Source organism: Phaethon aethereus, assembly GCF_964289735.1.
Source record: "Phaethon aethereus genome assembly, chromosome: 25".
NCBI classification, from domain to species: domain Eukaryota; kingdom Metazoa; phylum Chordata; class Aves; order Phaethontiformes; family Phaethontidae; genus Phaethon; species Phaethon aethereus.
In genome coordinates, this window is record NC_138601.1 from 5,844,471 (window position 1) to 5,859,637 (window position 15,167).

A 15,167-nucleotide genomic window follows, 5' to 3' on the forward strand; every position below is an offset into this window, starting at 1 on the left:
AAGCCTGCCCACCTCCTGCTTTGCCCACCTTGCCCAGGCCTGGAGGGCCAGGAGGCCAATGCAGGAGCTGAAGCCCCCGGAGGGTCTGTGGGGGAGCAGAGGGTGGCGGCAAGGGTGTTTTGGGGAGGCAGAGCCAGGTGCCAGAGCAGAGGCAGCGGGTGCCCTGCCAGCAGGGAGCCTGCCCAGAGGCGGAGGGCAAGCACGCCATTCCCAGGCAGCTGCGTGGGAGCGTAACGCAATTACGGCATCTCTCTCTTCCCGCTGCCAGAGCTGCTCTGCTCCCCGGGCCCCCCCGCCGCCGCTGCCTGCGCTGGCAGGGGCACGGTGTGCCAGCACGGCCCCTTGCAGGGGCTCGCCTGGGGGGACCAGGGTGCCCACTCTGCCCGTGGAGCAGGCAGAGGAGGCATGGCAGATCTCCCCGGGCCTCTCTGGAGGGGCTCGTGCACAAGCAGCAACATCCCTACCTGGGCTGAAACCTCTCCTCGAATTTGGGGCCAGATCGGTCTCTTCATCCCCGTCCCCCTGGAAAGCATGGAGCACAAGGTGACACTTCCATTGGGCTCGGGGACACACGCACCCCGTATCTCACACACGCTCTCCTGTCTCCAGCCCACGTAACTGGCCAAAAGCTTTACAGGACATGACTTCCAGCATCAAAACCCCAGAGACACTCCTGGGCCGGTAATTAAAACCCAGCCACTCTCCTGTCTCAGGAGCCTCCAGATTTTGCTGTTTGTTTTATGAAAATGATGAGTCAGTTTTTAAACAGCAAAAGCCTGTGTTTATCTGTGTTTTTCTCTCAAAATGAACCAAAAATCTGTTGCCATCCGCTCCTCTTCTCACGCCATATGCTGACTGTGCTACGGCCGCCAGATTCAAAAGGAACTGTTAGCATCTTGTCTTGGGTGTTTAACAAGGCGCCTTTGGGGGCTTTCACTCTTCAGCCACTCGCAACCTTCAGCTGTTGAAAGGAAGGATGGAAAATAATCGCTGCAAAATGATGAATTTTGTGCTATTTGACATTGAGGCAGTTAAAAAGCAACATGTTTGCTGGACAAGTTTGCTTGGAAGGAAGGATGGAAAAGAATTGCTGCAAAATGATGAATTTGGGCACTATTTGACATTGAGGTGGTTAAAAAGCAACATGTTTGCTGGACAAGTTTGCTTTAAAGTAGGAATTCAGTCACAGAGAAGCCCTTGTGTTTTTAGGCCAGTTACAATCTATACGTTATCATTTTGCAAGCTTTCCCTTCTCCCAGGAACTCTCCACCAAACTGTTCCTGGAGAGGCTCCAGCACTTTTCTGGGTCGTTTCTCCCACACGAAGGATGCCAGTTGCCAGCAGGCCCATTTCAAGCTTCACTACGGCATTTTCTGGGGAGGCGCTTCTGGCTGGGAGAGCCACGAGGTGCCACTCAGCCTGTCTGTGCCTCGGTTTTCCAACTGCAAACAGTGCCACCGACACATCCAGACCACGTGTCTTCGACTGCAAATCGCTGGGAAGGTAAAACGCTCTCTGCCAACGCTAGCCCTTGCTGCAGCCCTGATACCAGGTGTATTAACACATTATTTCACAGGAAAATACAAGTCCCCCCTTTTCTCAGCAGCACCATAACCCAATGACTGCAAACAAGGTAGAACTCGATCCACATGTGGAAACGAAGCAGGATCCGAGATGCCAGCTCGCCACTCTCCTGCACCAACCTCCAGACATTGACACCACCCTTTAGGGTGACTTCTTGGGAAACAAGGAATGACTGCAGACGAACGCTGGAGCAACAGAGGTCCCATTTCTTGCTACGCAAAGCAACGTGACACAGCTGACATTAAACTCTTCCTAACCTACAGCTTCCTGGGCAGGCGAGGAGGGTGATGAGGGTGATGAAACCTGTGCCCACGTTTCCTCAGGTCCAACAACGCATCTGAGCCCAGGCTGGGGACAATCCCCCACAGCCCCCAGTGTGAGAGGAGGCCTGTGGCGAGGGCAGGGCTGGGCCCTGCACCCTTCGGCCCTGCGCTGCCTGCTGCACGCATGCCCACCGGTGGGGAAGGCGCATCTCCCCGGCTCCCTGCAGGCCCCCCCACCTGCCTGCCCGGCCCCCGGCCATGTCCCTGTCCCCCAGCCCAGGCCCAAGGCACCCCAGTGCTCCCCACGCCCCTCCCAGTTCACCCAGCACCCACGTGCTGCCCACAGCCACCTCCTCCGCGCTACCGCGCATGCGCCGAGGCCACCCGGCCCTCCCCGCCGCGCAGGCGCGGGCTGTACCACCCCGCGGCGGGGGGGGGGGAGAGGAGGGAAACGCGTCTCTTTCCCCACGTCCCGACTGGGCTCTGGCGCCCTGTTTGTCTTCCACACCTGCAGTCGCACCGCGGCTCTTCTTTCGCCATGCTTCGGGCCGCCGCGAGGCCGCGGGGACGGAGCGGGGCGGGCGCGGGGTGGTACGTGCCGCTCCCCACAGCGCTGGCAGTGGGCGCGGCCAGGCCCGCTGCCTCTTCCTCTCCGCCCGGCCGCCGCCGCCATGAGGTGAGGGGCAGCGCTTCGCCGTGCCCCCCCCCGGCAGCAGCGGGGAGCGGGGGTGACCGGTGGGGTGGCCTCAATGGCGGGGGCTTCCCAGCCGCGCTGCGGGGCGGCCCTGGGCTCTGTGAGGCGACTGCGGCCTCCCCAGGCCTCGGGGGGAAAATGGCGGTTGGGCCGCGCGCTGGGGAGGGGGCGAAATGGCGGCCGGGGCCCACGCCGAGGGGCCTTGGGGTGCAGAGGGAGGGAGGGGACCACTGAACGGGGCTGGCCTTGCAGCTCTTGGGCCCTGCGGCCCTTAGCTACTCCCCCCTTCCGCGTCGTGCTGGTCCAGCAGTGCGGCCTGCACCCAGCAGACTCGCTGCGGGCTGTCCCGGGCCTTCAGGCGCTGCGAAAGCGAGCGTGGGGCTGAGCTGTGTGCGTGGTTCTCCGCAGTATGCTCCGGCTCCAGAAGAGGCTGGCCTCCAGCGTCCTGCGCTGTGGCAAAAAGAAGGTCTGGCTGGATCCCAACGAAACCAATGAGATCGCCAACGCTAACTCACGTGAGTAATTGTCTCTCGTGGACACGGCCATGCTATGTATCGCTTGTGTTGCCCTGTGGAACAGGGATGCGTGAAGAGGCTTTTTGATTAGCTCGGTAGCAGTGAGGTTGGCTTAGGTAAAATTCTGACACTTGAGCAACAGCTTTGCACCTCAAAGTGGAAATGAGTCTATCAGCAGGATTTACAGTGTTGCCCAGTGCACTGACAAGAGCGTGGTGCCTGGCGAGTTCTTGGTAGTGGGTTTAGTACGTGGTGTCCGCTGAGGTAACTAGTGAGGGAGAAGTCACAAGGGAAAAGAGCAACTACAGCAGCATGAGGGGGCTTTGGGGGAAGGTCTGGCTTGGCCTTTGCTTTGGATCCTTTTTGGGCAAGCCAGATGGGAGTCTGTACTTGCTTAATGAGTCCTCTCATAGCACGTAAGATGCTGAACACGGACTTTCTTTCCATAGGTCAGCAGATCAGGAAATTGATTAAGGATGGTCTGATCATCCGCAAACCTGTGACTGTTCACTCTCGTGCCCGATGCAGGAAGAACACCTTGGCCCGCCGGAAGGGCAGGCACATGGGCATTGGTAAGTGCTGGCTCCCAGAAATGCCTGTTTTCTATGGTGCGTGGTCCACCTACAAGCTTATGTTGAGCAACAATCTCCGAAAGTCTTGTGGCAGGGCCTAAAAGACACAGTTTGTATGTCAGTAGTTTTCCTCTTGAGGTAAAGGGAAGGATTAAACATTCCAGCAAAAGCACGTTGTTCAACTTGCAGAAATTTGGCCTCATTTTCATCCTGTTTTCCCTCTCTAGGTAAGAGAAAGGGTACAGCCAATGCTCGTATGCCCGAGAAGGTGACCTGGATGAGGAGGATGCGAATTCTGCGGCGCCTGCTCCGCAGATACAGGGAGTCCAAGAAGATCGACCGCCATATGTAAGCCTGCCATGCCACGTCCAGCTTTGGGTCGCATGTCCACACACTTCGATACCCCTTTCTTGCCATGTGCAACTTCTGCAGCCAGCTCCTTGGTGTGCAGATTGGTGAAAATAAAACGTTTGTTCTCCTGCGCTAGGTATCACAGCCTGTACCTGAAGGTCAAGGGTAACGTGTTCAAGAACAAGCGGATCCTGATGGAGCACATCCACAAGCTCAAGGCAGATAAAGCTCGCAAGAAGCTCTTGGCGTAAGTGCTGCCTCACTGTTAAGCTTCAGTCTTGAGGGTTGTGGAGTTGGTTTATTTTTTGTTTTAGTAACTCTGCAGGCAGGTAATTCCAGGCGGATGCTGTCACTGGTGACTCGATCTGGAGCCCTGGTGAAGAATCAAACCAAAACTGGGTAGGGCTGGCTTGAAGCAGTGAAATAAGTAATCCTGGCGGAGCTTTGTGTGTTCCGCTGCCGGCGTAGCAGATGTTAGCGGCTCATACAGCTGTAAACTGGTAGATCTACTGATCCAGCCACTTGGATCAGTAAATGATTGACAAGGGGAGGTGAGGAGGAGACACAAGAGCCAATGGTTTTTAAAATCCTGCGGCGTACTTGGTAAAAAAAGCTGGTATCTTAACCTTGGTCTCTAGTAAAGATGTGTGACCCCAGCCAGCCTGAACGGGGCAGTCCCCAGAGCCAGGATCACAGCTCCTCTGTAGTCGGGACTAAGAGCCCAGCAGCGTCGGGCAGGGATGGGGGGCAGAGCCCAGCGTCCTCACTCAGGGCTAAGCGGGACCAGGTGAGCACCGCTGGGCACTGCGGTGAGAGCTGCGGGTGGCATGTGGGCGCTGGAGCAAAGCCTGCCAAGCTGCACTCGTTTGGACCAGGACCCTGTGGAGCAAGAGGAGCCTGGGGCCGGTGGTGCAGGCCGTTTGAGGTGGTCCTTGCGCACTCACGAACTCTTAACTTCTTGCAGTGACCAGGCCGAAGCTCGCAGGTCCAAGACCAAGGAGGCTCGTAAGCGCCGTGAGGAGCGCCTGCAAGCCAAGAAGGAGGAGATTATTAAGACCCTCTCCAAGGAGGAGGAGACCAAGAAGTAAACACTGGCTGTCTTGTGTACATAGTGCTTTCCATCCACAAGTGTTCAATAAAACACCACATCCAGACTTCTCCCACCTGGTCTTGTGCTCGCTCGTGCTTTCCAAGGTTTCTGGAACCGGGAGGGAAGCGCTGGGGAAGGGCTGCCGCTCCCCACCTTGGTGCTGGGCCCTCCCTGTTGGGAGCCAGAGGAGCTGGTCGAACTCCTGGTCGGAGAAGTGTTGGGAGAACGCGGGTGGGTCCTGCTGGCCCTTGGCCCCAGCTGGCTGCGGAGGGCAGCGCCGCAGGCAGAGCCGTTCCTGCACCGGCAGTGCCTCCGTGCGCAGCCTGTTCTCCCAAAGGGTGGCACTGGCTCGGGGTCTTCCCCCTCCTGCTGGGCCCTGGCGGGGCTGGAGACCGCTGAGCACAGGGGGGACATGCTGCAGCCCCCACACCGCTGGGCTCGGGACAGAGCTGGCTGTTGGGGGAAGCTTCTGGGGTGCTCTGCTCCCCACAACCGCCCTGGCAGCTCAGCTGGGAGGAGCGCCAGGACAGCACTGAGCAGGGCAAGACTCACCGACGGGAAGGACAGCAGGTGCTGGGGCTGGGAAGTGGCAGGGGTCTGTGTGCTCCACAGCTCACACCACGGACCCTTCCCAAGCCAGGTCTGTCCCCTGCAGACTCCCCACGCTCCCCCCAGGGCACTCCCCATTTGTCCGAGCTGTTCCTTACCAAACCCACGCCCGCAGGCGCGGCCATCCCCACACCGGGGACTGTCCCTGCTGCGGTGTGGACCGGGACAGCCCCCCCTCGCAAGCTCGATGCCATCCCTGGAACCAGCTGAGGCTCTTAGAACTTGAGGGGGTCTCCCACCCACAGGACACAGAGCTGAGCGCCCCTCCCACCTCATCACACAGGTGGTGGGACCACCTGGGCACAGGGGTGGGTGTCCCCGATGCCCTGCACGCACCTTGTGCCATGCCCACGTGCCACATTCCCCACGCGTCCCCCCTCCCTGTGGCAGCCCGCCCTGACGCAGCCCCGGTGCCTGCTCTGTCCTCGGCCCTGCTGCCAGCTCCACCGCCAGTGACTCACGGCGGCCGGCTGTGGCGTGACTCATGCGGCCGGAGAAGAGCCCGGGCAGCACCCAGACGAGGAGATGGGCACCCCAGCAGTGCTCGGGGGGGGACCACCCGCACCCACTCTGCCCGGACACGTGGCAGTGCCGAAGCTCCTTCGGCCGGCGCAGAAGAACAACCTGGTGGCACCAACGCGGTGGCGGCAGCAGCGTTTAATTTAGGATCTCGTGCTGGAGCACCCCGGGAACGGGGCCGGGCGCCGCCTGGGCACGGGGGGTTATTGCTTGGGCGAGCTGCCTCCAGCAGCCAGGCAGGGCACACGCGTGTGGGGCTGCACACGCGTGTGTGAGTGCACAGATACAGGCGTGTACGGCTCTGGAGGGCGCGTGTGGCACCGCACCCGCGTGTGCGCGCGTTGCCCTGGTGCACCCACGGGGATTTGCACGTGCTGGCGTGCACAGCCTCCCCCCACCCCGCTGCACACGTGGGGGTTTAGGGGCATCCGTGTGGGTGCCCTGTCTGTGGGCACTGCCACCCTGGGGGCCAGCCCCGTGTCCCCTGCCCCTGCCAGCCGGCTCGTGCTGCGGGCCAGACCCCGAGGGGTGGGGACGCTGGGGACGGGCCCCCGGCATGGTGCGACGGGTCAAGTACCGCCCCGACGGGGCTTCCTGAGGTGTGGTGATCCAGGGGAGGTGGTGACACCAGGGTGGGGACGGGGACACCGGGCCGGGGGGGCCGGTTGCTGCCCCTCAGATCTCGGTCAGCGCCTCGGCAGGGACCAGCCCCCGCTTCCTCCCACTGGTCACCCGGATGAGGCCCTGGGTCCTGCCCACGCCGACACAGATCTGCGATGGGCAGACAGACAGACAGACAGATGGACGGGCAGTGGGGCACGGCCCTGCTGCCATGCCACTGATGACAGACCCGACTCGGTGCACCCCAGGGCAGCGAGGTGCCGGCACCAGTGGGGTCCCTCCTACCTGGTTCTCCCTGAGGCTCATGCGCCCCTGCTCCTTGTCACCCTGCACGGCCCGGCAGCTCCTCCAGACGCTCTCTCCGGGACGGACGCGCTGCACGAAGTTGGCCGGGAAGAAGCCCAGCCGGTCGCCCACCTTCCCCTGCGGCGCAGCCGAGCGGTGGCTGAGACCGCCCGCACTCACTGCACCGGTGAATGCCCCGGCAGGCAGCAGGGCCACGCACGAGCACCAGCCCCCGGGCTCCCGGCCGCCCCAGCGTGTTCCCCACAAGAGCTCCCCACAGCCCCCCACCCCACGGCCCCCCCTGACCTTCCACCAGTCCTCGTTGGAGTCGTCCACCAGCGTGACCCTGTCCCCGGGCCTGGGGGGAGGGAGGCGTGGGGCAGCGTGGGGATGTCCCCCCACTCCGCTGCCCCTGTGGGCCTGGCCCCCCCACCCCCCTCCCCACTCACTGCAGCGCCAGGTCCTGGTGCTCCTGGGGCACGAACTTGTAGAGAGCCACGTAGGAGAACATGGGTGCCCCGTCCCGCCGCGCCGGCCCCGGGCAGCCTGCGGACACAGCCAGCCCTGCCCCACGGCCCCCATCTGGCCCCATGGCCCCCAGCCCTGTGCCAGTGGCCCATCCCTCTGCCCCACAGCCCCGTTCCCACACCCCATCTTTCTGCCCCACACCCCATCCCTCTGCATCACCCAAGCCCCCTGGCCCCACCCTTCATCCCCATCCTGCCCCCCGTCCTGGACCCCCACCTGCTGCCCGGGACTCTTCTCCCCCGCGTTGTCCCTCTCTGCTGGGGCGTCAGCTGCTGGGACAGACGGACAGGGGCCAGAGTCAGCCCTGACCCCCCCGATCGCCCCCCACGCCGATGCCACCCCCTTACCGCCGCCGCTCACGCTCCCCGCGCTGCTCGGGGCGTCCCCGCGCTCCTCCCCAGCTGCTGCCTTGTCACCCCTAGAGCAGAGGGAAGGCTCGGGGCGGGGGTCCCACACCCTCACAGTGCCCCCCACCCCTCCCCAGGTCTGGGGGGGTACCTGGAGGCCGGGGGGCAGCTCTGTGGGGCCGGCGCTGTGTGCCAGGGAGGTGCCGAACCGCAGCGCCTCGTACACCGGGTCCACCCTTGCACCGGGGTCTGCGGGAGGGCGGGGGGTGTCAGGGCCCCCCCAGCCCAGCCCGCGCCCCAGGGAGAGGGCGCAGCCCACTGTGGGTGGGGCTTACCTGGGGGGGGCAGGCCCTGCGCAGGGCCCCCCTGCTCCGGCAGCAGCAGGGGCGAGCTGAAATTGCGGCGGAAAGAGGTGGCCTGGGGGAAAAAACAGGGGTTTGGGGAAAAAGGGGTGCCCAGCACCCTTGGGCAGCTGGCGGGGGGCAGAGCTGGGGTGCTGGGACTGACTGTGCTCCCGAGGACCCCCGTCTGCATGGGGGGGGGTGCTTGCACACGCGCCGACGTCCCGGTGCTCCCACGTGCCTGTGGACACGCATCCCGGGGCACACGCGTGTGCGCGGCCACGCGCCCCAGGGCCCGCAGCCCCCAGGACGAGGCTGTGTCGGGGATCCCGGGGGCGACAGAGGGGCTGGCAGGGCTGTGCGGGGGTGTCCGTGTCCCCCCCCGCCCCACGTACCGTCTTGCCGGGGCACTGCTGGTGCGAGATCCCCTCGGAGCACCAGAGGTGCACGCCGGCCTTGCACGCCTTGCACCGCAGGCCCTGCCGCGAGTTGCCTGCAGGCAGCGCGGGGGGGTCACGGCCGGGGGGCAGGGGCTGCCCCCCCCCCCGCCCCCCAGCCCCGGGCACCCACCGGCGATGAGCTGCCGGCACAGCTCGCAGGGGCAGTGCTTCTTGAAGACGTACTGCTGGAAGCCGTGGGGCCGCGGGGGGGGACGGGGGGGGCCCGGGGCGCTGCGCCCCCCCGCCCGGTCGCGGGGGGAGGCTCTCCACGCTCTTGCTCCGCAGCAGCGTCCGAGGGACAGCGACCGCCTCAGCCGCTGCATCTGCCGGCGGGACCCCCCCAGAGGCGACAATGACCCCGGGAGGGGCCGGGGCACCCCCAAAGGGTGACAGGGACCCCTCCCCTCAGCGACGGCCGGAACCCCGGAGGGCCCCCCCCCGCCGCTGCACCAGCCCAGCCCGGCCGGGGAGCGGGGCCGGGGCTGAACCCCGCCGGTCAGGGCCAGCGACACCCTGAAAACGCTGACAGCGGCCGGGACCGGGTGCGCGGCCACCCTCCGGTGCACACCCCCCTCCCCGTGCCCCCCCCGGTGCCCCCCGGCTGTACCTTGCTGCCGTGCCCGGCCCCGGGGCCGGCGGGGGGCCGGCTCGGGGGGCCCCGACGCGTCGCTCTCCCCGGGCGGCTCCGTCATGCGCCCGCCACGCCCCCCCCCCCCCCGCCCCCGCCCCGCGGTCGCGACAGCGCCGCGACCCGGTCGCGACAGCGCCGAGCTCAAGCCGCCGCCGGCCCCTCCCTGCCTGAGGGTGTGTGTGGCGAGATATGCTAATCCGTGCCTGCCCATTGGCTGCCGGCCCCCAAGGGGCGGGGCTTCCCCCCGCGCCAGGCGTGCATCCGGGGGGGCACTGGGGGGGACCCCCCCCATTGACGGCCTGGGGGGGGCAGCACCCCCGCATTGATACCTAGGGGCGGCACCCATCCCCCCTCCCCATATCCCGGGGGGGCAGCACCCATAGACCCCCATTTGCACGGGGGGGGGTGGCAGCACCCATAGACCCCCCCCATTAACGCCCCATGCCCTCGCACTGGCACCCGGGGGGGCTGTCGGTGCTCTACACGAGCGACCCCCCCGTTTCTCCCCAAAAGGAGCCACATCTGGGGGAAGTGGCAGGAATGAAAAGCGGGGGGGGGGGGGGGGGCGCAGGGCGGCCTTGGCTGCTCGCCCAGGACAGGGCGGGTGGCAATGGCGGGGGGGGGGGGCACAAAGGGGGGGGCAGATGTCCTGGGCTGGGACAAGGGGACAGGGCATGGCTGTGGGGCGGGACACAGGCGAGCTGGAGCCCCCCCGGGGGGGGGCGTGTCCCCCCACGTTGTATTGAGAGCAAACACAGGGGGAGGCCCCCCCCCCCCGTCTATTTACTGTCAACTCCCTCCCCCAGCTGGACCCAACTGGGCCAGTTCTGCTTTCGCCGCCCGTCCCCGCTGCTATAAAAGGGGGGGACACACACCCCCCAATCTGTCCCTCCCTGCTGTCACCCCGTGTGTGCGCGTGCCCCCCTGCCCCCCCCCGGGACACCCCCACCATGCTCTTCTGGCACGGTCAACCCGACCATCACTGGCCCAGTCCTGGGGAGACGTACCCCATCTCCGGCCCCGGGCCGCTCCGGTACAGCCCCCCCATCCTAAAGCACCCCTCGCTTCTGGGGGAGGCTGAGGCACGGCTGAGTGCCCACCCTCCCGCGGGGGGCGTTTTCCGCAGGGACCCCCTCGTGCTGCCCTACCTGAAGCAGGAGGAACCCAACGCCCCCCCCCCGCAGCCCCCCAGCCCGGCTTTCCAGTACCTGCTCTGCGCCCCCACATCTCCTGCCGTCCGGCACCACGAGGAGACCCTCACCTACCTCAACCAGGGTGAGCTGGGGGGGCTGGGGGGAAAGGGGGACCCCCCCTCTTCTGGGGCTCAGCACCCACTTTTGCCTGGACACTCCCCCCCCTGCAGGGCAGCCGTATGAGATCCGCATGATGGGGAACCCCCGGGGGGACCCTGGCGGGGAGGGACGGAGGATGCTCAAGGTGAGGCAGTGGCGGGGACCCCCCCCGAAAACCTGGGGTGAAGCTTTGGGGCAAACCCTGGGACAAAGCTGGGGGACAAAGCTGGGGGGCAAAGCTGGGGGGCAAAGCTCAGCCCCAGCTCGGCCCCAGCTCGGCCCCAGCTCAGCCCCAGTTCAGCCCCGGTTCAGCCCCGGTTCAGCCCCAGCTCAGCCCCAGCTCAGCCCGGGTCCAGCCCCATCTCTCCGTGGGGTGAGGGGCTGTGGGCTCAACCTGCAGCCATGGCTGGTGGCGTGGGCCTGATCCTGCCGCGCAGAGCGTGGTGCGGGTGGTCTTCCACGACCGCCGGCTGCGGTACTCGGAGCAGCAGCAGCTGGAGGGCTGGCGATGGAGCCGCCCGGGCGATCGCATCCTCGACATCGGTGCGTGCCGGTGGTGCGCGGTGGGCTGGGGGGGTCGGGGAGCCTGGGGGGGCCGTGCTCACTCCCCCCCCCGCAGACATCCCCCTCTCCATCGGCATCCTTGAACCCCAAATCCACCCCACGCTGCTCAACACGGTGGAATTCCTCTGGGACCCCTCAAGGCGGACGTCCATCTTCGTGCAGGTGGGAGCCAGGCCCGGCCGGGGGCTGGGGGGGCTGGGGAAGGCCGGGGGGAACTGGGGGGGCCACGGCGGCCGCCCCCGACCCTGCTGCCCCCTCCAGGTTCACTGCATCAGCACCGAATTCACGCTGCGGAAGAACGGGGGGGAGAAAGGTGTCCCCTTCCGCATCCAGATCGACACCTTCGGGCTGGGGAGCAAGGGGGACCCCCCCGAGCACCTCCACTCTGCCAGCTGCCTCGTCAAGGTGTTCAAGGTATTGGGGGGGCACCGGTGACCCCAGGGTGATCGGTGCCCCCCCATTTCTGGCAAACCCCGCTCTGAGCGTGGGGCAGCTCCTGCTGCAGCACCCTGGGGTGCACAAGGGGCCGTGTGCGTGGGGGGCTGAGCACCCCAGGGGTCTGGGTGCCTCAGGGGTGTGGGTGCCTGGGGGTCCGGGGTCCCCATCGGCCGCCGTGGTGGTGGTCCCGGGGCTGCACTCACGGCCCCCGGCGCAGCCCAAGGGGGCCGACAGGAAGCAGAAGATGGACCGGGAGAAGGTGGAGAAGCAGCCGGTGCCAGAGCGGGAGAAGTTCCAGCCGGCCTACGAGAGCACCGTGCTGGCCGAGGTGGGGCCCGGCCCCCGCGCCCCCGGGGTGCCCCCGGAACCCGGCACCCCCTGACCCCCGCCCGCATCCTCAGTGCGCCCCGTGGCCAGACACGCTGGGTGCACCGCACAGCCCCCCGGGGCTGCCCTCTCCCCATCCCTTCAAGCTGCTGAGCCCCGAGAGGTAAGCGAGACCCCCCCGGGACCCCCATGCCCCGCCGGGGCCCCCCAGTCGGCGGCCCTGACACCTCTCCCCACAGGGCATGCGTGTCGCCCGCCTGCGCTGCCAACAGCCCCACAGAGAGCCCCAGCGAGGTGAAGGCGCCGTGGGTGCAGCCTCGTACACCCCTATGGCCCCCCACGGTCCCCCGCCCGAGTGGCTGGCCGGGCTGACAACGTGCCCGCTCGGTTCATGCCCTGCCTGAGGCTCCGCTCCCGCTGCCGGCAGGCGCTGAGCCCCTGCGCATCCCCCCTGGAGACGCAGCAGTGGCTGCACAAGCGCCGCTTCTCTGCCCACGCGCGCGTCTTCACCAGCTTCACAGGTGAGGCCGTGGGCAGCGCTGGGCTGGGGGGCAGAGCCGGCCCCCGCGGCCGTGACCCCCCTGAGCCCCCCCCGTCCGCAGGCGCCGACCTGCTGAAGCTGTCCCGCGGGGACCTGATCCAGATCTGCGGAGCCCCCGACGGCATCCGCCTCTGCAACGTGCTGACGGGCAGGTGGGCTCGGCCGTCCCGCGGGGCCCCTCGGGGCCTCTTCCGGGGGACCCCCGGGAGCCTCCGTGGTGCCCGGCCGGACCCTGCGCCCCCCGCCAGACCCCTCCCTGCCTCCGCAGGCGCCCACGTCCCCGGCTGACCCTGTATGTGTCACGGGAGCCCACCGGCGGGGCTGAGGGCACGGAGGGCGGATGCTCAGGTATGAGGGGCGGCGTGGGGCAGTGTGGGGACGGAGGGTCCGCGCTCACTGCCCCCTCCCCGTCCGCGACCAGTGCCAGGGCCGTACCAGGAGGTGCGCCTGGAGGAGCTGACGGCGGCCGAGCTGACCGGGAAGCTGGCTGAGCTGCTGGGGCTGCCCGTGGGCCAGATCCAGCGGGTGTCCCGGCAGGGACCCTCCGGCATCCACATCCTCGTCAGCGACGAGGTAAGGACCGGGGGGGGCCACCCCGCAGCCGTCCCGGCCCCTCGGGGTCCCCAACCTGCTCCCAGCGAGGCTCAGACCCCGCGGGTGCCCCTCGCTGCAGCGGGACGGGGGTCCGGGCTGCAGGACGGAACCCCCCCCTCCCCATCCCGGCCCCCCTCACCTCGCCCCGTGGCCCCACAGATGATCAGGAACCTCCTGGACGAGACGTGCTTCACGGTGGCCATTGGCAAAGGTAACGCGGCGGCCGCGGGCAGGCAGAGCCGGGCGGGGGACGATGGCCCGGGCTGAGCCGCGTCCCCGGGCAGGGCCCGGCCCGGCGGGGAGCCGCCTGCTGCTGCGGTAGGAGCGGGCCCGGCGCTGCATCCCCCCGGGAAGGGAGAGCTGCTCCCGCCGGAGCGGGCTGCGCGGGGCCGGAGAGGGGAGCCCACGGCCGGCACCACCCCACGGCGGGCACCACCCCACGGCCCCGGCCCCGGGAGCAGCTCCCCCTCCCTGCGTCCCTGCCGGGCTCGGCAGACCCCTCCTGCAGAGGGGCGAGAGGAAGGGGTCCCGTCCCGGCTGCTGGCTCCCCTCCCGCCCCTCCTCCCCGCACCGACGGCGGCTGCGTCCCCGCACGCGCCGCGTTGCCTTCGGCCGGTTGTATTAAAGGACGGAGCCGGCCCCGAGCGCAGCCTCGTCCCTGCGGCACCTGCTGGGGCGTGGGCGAGGGGGCCCCGGGGGTCCTGCACCCGCCGCGGGCTGGGAGCAGCCCCGAGGGGCCCCTGGGCCGGGTTGGGGAGCGGGGCCGGGCACGGGGACAGCCCCTCTTCCCCGGTGAGACCCCGGGCAGAGCAGGTCCTGTCCCACCCCGCGGGGACGGAGCTGGGGGGATGCCCAGCTGGCAAAACCCAGCGAAGCCTCATTTCTGCGTTTTGGCTCGGGGAAACGGGTTGGTTTTGACACCGAGTCCTTGCCCCAAGCACCGTCCGGCGGCACGGAGGGCAGGGCCGGGGGGTGAAGCGAGACCGGAGACGCCTTCGGGAGGAAGCAGCTCGCAGGGCAAAGGATGGGTTTGGGATAAACTGCTGGGAATTTCCCTAGAGGGGAAGGACGGAGACCGAGGAGCGAGCAGACGGGGCGAGTGGCAGGGAGGGCACCGGGACCCCCCTGGACCGAGCCCAAGATCAGGGTGTTGGCAAACGCGGAGAGGGGCCAGCAGCGAGCATCGGGGCACAGACAGACATGGGGCCACGGACCCATCGCTGGGGGTGTGGGGTTGGGAGATGGAAACACCCCCGACCCTCCCCAAAATGCTCCAGGCCAAGGGGAGCTGGAGCTCGGTGCCATGAGCCCCTTCCTGACTGTTCCCGCCGCCGCCGGACCCTCGCTGCCCCGCGGAGATCGCGTACGGCACATCACACACACAGGGGACAACTTAGCTACATATATATATATTTACTTTTCATTAATGGCATTATCGTATCCACACAGTGTCAAGGAAAGCACAGATTACAATATCATTAAAATAATATTTTACAGCTCGCTCTATTTTATATATATATAATCTCAAGGGAGCGTATGACAAGGTTCCAGCTCGCGTGTCCAGACATCGTTAGCCCCCCCACCCCGCGTTTAAAAATGAATTAAAAATACCGAGGAGGCCAGCCCTGCCCCCAGCACGGGGGGCTGTGGGCACAGCAGCCCCTACGCCGACCCACGGGCCCTGCGCCGGCTGGGGGTTTGCATAGAGGAGGGGGAATAATCCCGTTTTAGCAGAGACCGAGGTCAGAGCTGGGGCCTGCGGCCAGCAAGGAAAACCAAGGCGAGCTCAGATCAGATGCACCGGTGGGGATGGAGGACGGTTTGCGGCTGCGGCAGGAAGAGCCCCGGGGGAAGGCAGGGTGCTGGGGGTGCGGGACGGCGGGGCAGGGCATGTCTTTCCTCATCTCTTAAAAAAAAAAACAACAACCAAACCCAAACCTTCACCCAAATAAAGCTGCCGGCGTGGAGAGCGCGTGCAGCCGGCGGCACGGGCGGCGAAGCCCGGCACCGCTCGCTCTGCC

The 15,167-nt window shown here is 66.7% G+C and overlaps 3 protein-coding genes across 3 annotated transcripts; 2 read left to right on the top strand and 1 right to left on the bottom strand.

Annotated features, from left to right (window-relative positions):
- Nucleotides 1–2,950: 2,950 nt before the first annotated feature.
- On the top strand, nt 2,951–5,136 carry RPL19 (ribosomal protein L19; the record flags this gene model as incomplete). The annotated part of the gene is made up of 5 exons (XM_082010415.1): nt 2,951–3,056; nt 3,506–3,628; nt 3,856–3,976; nt 4,116–4,226; nt 4,944–5,136. The coding sequence occupies 5 exons, from the start codon at nt 2,951–2,953 to the stop codon at nt 5,065–5,067; spliced, it is 585 nt and encodes a 194-aa protein (XP_081866541.1). The 3' UTR covers nt 5,068–5,136.
- A 1,630-nt stretch (nt 5,137–6,766) lies between these two features.
- On the bottom strand, nt 6,767–9,588 carry STAC2 (SH3 and cysteine rich domain 2; the record flags this gene model as incomplete). Its single annotated transcript, XM_082010553.1, is given in 16 exon segments — nt 6,767–6,846; nt 6,849–6,968; nt 7,104–7,140; nt 7,144–7,282; nt 7,410–7,461; nt 7,553–7,642; nt 7,645–7,649; nt 7,848–7,903; nt 8,130–8,227; nt 8,314–8,395; nt 8,715–8,812; nt 8,890–8,968; nt 8,970–9,055; nt 9,058–9,082; nt 9,367–9,405; nt 9,407–9,588. Coding segments are annotated over 16 exon segments (1,131 nt in total). The 5' UTR covers nt 9,452–9,588.
- A 752-nt stretch (nt 9,589–10,340) lies between these two features.
- LOC309413535 (transcription factor CP2-like protein 1) lies at nt 10,341–13,489 on the top strand (the record flags this gene model as incomplete). Its single annotated transcript, XM_082010703.1, is given in 15 exon segments — nt 10,341–10,423; nt 10,517–10,665; nt 10,754–10,827; nt 10,990–11,087; nt 11,089–11,225; nt 11,302–11,408; nt 11,508–11,660; nt 11,902–12,012; nt 12,086–12,174; nt 12,251–12,305; nt 12,439–12,532; nt 12,614–12,704; nt 12,821–12,900; nt 12,980–13,125; nt 13,306–13,489. Coding segments are annotated over 15 exon segments (1,575 nt in total). The 3' UTR covers nt 13,414–13,489.
- Between the last annotated feature and the right edge of the window lie 1,678 nt (nt 13,490–15,167).